General features: G+C 43.7%; 1 protein-coding gene across 1 annotated transcript; it reads right to left on the bottom strand.

Annotated features, from left to right (window-relative positions):
- Nucleotides 1–362: 362 nt before the first annotated feature.
- Nucleotides 363–1,010, bottom strand: LOC100761960 (ferritin heavy chain). Its single transcript, XM_027433255.1, has one exon. It carries the CDS (start codon nucleotides 1,008–1,010, stop codon nucleotides 363–365), a length of 648 nt encoding a protein of 215 aa, XP_027289056.1.
- Nucleotides 1,011–2,788: the final 1,778 nt, after the last annotated feature.

The following is a 2,788-nucleotide window of genomic DNA, read 5'->3' as shown; positions in this document are numbered from 1 at the left end:
ACCCCAGGGTTTCCGGCCACACACCCCGTCACACTCCATCATATCTCACCACCTGTGCTCACATGGTTTATAATGAAGGCTGTCTCTGCGGCCCTTGGATCACCTTTCCCCTCCACCCTTTGGGGCTGTAAGAGGAAGAACAGGGGTGTGTGATGAGAATCCTGGTTGTAGTCCTCAAAGGGATTTGTCCTTCTTCTTGTAAAGTAATGGGAAGTAAACATAAATAAACTTAACACTTTAATTTGACTGAAATCAAATAACTTTATTGGAAACAATGGTAAAGGGAAAGGGATTGCTGGAAGGGCAATGTAGGCATCCTGTCTGGTCGACTGGAGAAAATGGGTTGGGAAGAAAGTTCCAGTTCAGTTCCCTTTGTTGTCAGCCAGGGTAAGTTTCCCAAATAGATATTCAGCTATGCCATCATCTGGGGACCCCATTTGGCGCAATTTGGTCACATAGCCGCTTATCTCCTTGAGGACCTCAACTTGCTTGGTCAGAAAATGGTTCTTCAGGAAGCTGCATAGATGGGCATCGCTCTTGCTAGCGGCTAGCTGGTGCAGGGCCACAAGGCTTTGGTTGGTGCTCAGCTCCAGTTGAAGGGCACACTCCATGGCTTGAAGGCCGCTGAGCCAATTATTACGGTCTGGCTTCCTGATATTGCGCAGAGAGATGCGGCCGCCACGCTGGTTTTGCAACTCCAGGAACATCTCCGCATGTGTGGTACACTCGTGCGACTTGTTCAAGAAGAAGCTTGACAAGTTCTTCTGTGCCACGTCTTCACGATCAAAGTAGAAGGCCATGGCCAGGTAGACGTAGGAGTTATGCAGTTGCAGCTGGACGTGGTTGTTAACAGCGGTCTTGCAGTCGAAGTGGTAGTTCTGAAGCACTTGAGATGGTGGCGAGACGATGGGTGGTGTCATAAACACCAACGGATAGGCAACCGTAGCCCTTGAGACACGGAGTGGGCAGCGGTGGCGTTGGCGGCGATGAGACTTTCGCAGAAAACCCATGGTGGACAATAGATCAACCCACAAGCTTGGCCTCCTGGCTGAACTAGTGTCAGAAAGTGTGTAACAGAGGCTCAGAACCGTTACAAGGCGTTAGAACGTTAGTTCTAAGTTCTGTAGCAACGCATATGACTGCACTGATCATCCCACTTTACAGTATTTTGAAAAGATATGTATAAAGTACAAACATTTTAATAAATCACCCCATTTATTTAAGCAAGTTATGAGAATACTGTTTAAATCTGATTGCTTCATTAATGCCGTGCTTTTCATGATTCCAGCAGTTAGTTAGGTTTAATATCATAAAGTTTTATTTTAGTGACAGCTCTTCTCAGTGACTTCAATGAGCATACAAATGACATCCTTCAGTGAGGAGTCACAAGTTGAGTTCACAGGTCATAGCCTGGTGTATAATCATTGAATTCCATCAGCTATCTGGGTGACTTTGCTCTATCTGGCCTCTCTGGACATTTTAGCTTTGCAATAGCATTGGCAGCATCTGGGACTTTCTCTGTTTTTTGCATTGCATGTTTGTTCCCCCAGAATTAGTTGCATTCATGTATCAAGGTTGCCTCTTTCTACTTTATAAATGTAATTATTTTCTATGTTTTCTGGTGTCAGTGTGTTCTCTGGGGGACACATGGTATGAAGCTTTCAGGTGGGATGAGGACTACTCCACTCGAAAAATTTGAGGCCTATATAACACGCTGCTTAAAACTGTATTATAATGTGGCTTTTCTTTTGATTCACAGTTATTTCATTGTAGTTTCAGGAAATGAAAAGGGCCCATACTCCTGCAATTTATTGCCCTCAATACACATGTGGGAAACTACACCGGCATGGGAAATTATACAGGGTTGCATGGGAAAAGGTCAATACAAAGATCAAGAAGCCAGAGTCTTGTGTTTGGAGAGTAAGAGACACTTATCAATCTCATAGTCAATCCAGAAATCTTGGTTATTGTTTGATTTCGTTGTCACTTACATTTCTACTGGGATATTTTTCATTCTCTAAATCAATCAATCTAAAAACATACTGTATTTCTGTCCTTTAAAATTCCCAGCATATTCTGCTTTGCTACCTGTACCTTCTCAAGTTTGTATTTGTAGTAGGTATGTTTTGTGCGACTAGTCTACTACCATGTCTCAAGTGTCCTTTAAAAATTCTCTAGCTTCCTCTGCCCTCTGCTTGAGGTGAGTGTGGGCTCTGCTCAGGCCCTAACTCCCGCCATCCCCCCTTTCCTTGGATCTTCCTGGTCCTGCTCCTCGTGTAGAATGGACCCACCCTGAGTCTGGACACTCCTCACCCTTGGCTCCCCTATGCCCTCTGCTTGAGTGAGGAGAATACCAGAACAGGCCAGACCATCCAGAGTTACAGATACTGAAGTCTTAGCCCACATACACCACTGGGAGGCTAGAGGAGATGGAGAGACCCCACCTACACCCACTCGAAGAAGGGATGGGAAGACAACAGTATAAGAACACACTCAACAACAGCAAGACTAATATGACACCACCAGAATCTAGGGACTCCACACCAGCAAGACCTAAAAAGCCCAATGCAGAGGAAGAAGAAGAGAAGGACCTTAAAAACTATTTTATGAAGATGATAGAGACCCTTAAAGAGGAAATGAGAAATCTCTTAAAGAAATAGAAGAAAAACAAACAAAAATATATGAAATGAAGGAAAAGACAAACCAAAAAATTTCAAGAAATAAATCTGTTAAAGAATCTAAAGAAAGCTAAGGAAAAACAACCAAACAAGTGAAGGAAACAATTCAA

This window comes from Cricetulus griseus, chromosome X (genome assembly GCF_003668045.3).
Source record: "Cricetulus griseus strain 17A/GY chromosome X, alternate assembly CriGri-PICRH-1.0, whole genome shotgun sequence".
Taxonomy (NCBI): Eukaryota; Metazoa; Chordata; class Mammalia; order Rodentia; family Cricetidae; genus Cricetulus; species Cricetulus griseus.
Note: the sequence above shows the minus strand (reverse complement) of the source record. Positions and strands in the feature narration are given on the sequence as shown.

Coding starts and splice junctions, on each gene's coding strand:
- LOC100761960 (XM_027433255.1), bottom strand. CDS start 1,010: ATGGGTTTTCTGCGAAAGTCTCATCGCCGCCAACGCCACCGCTGCCCA.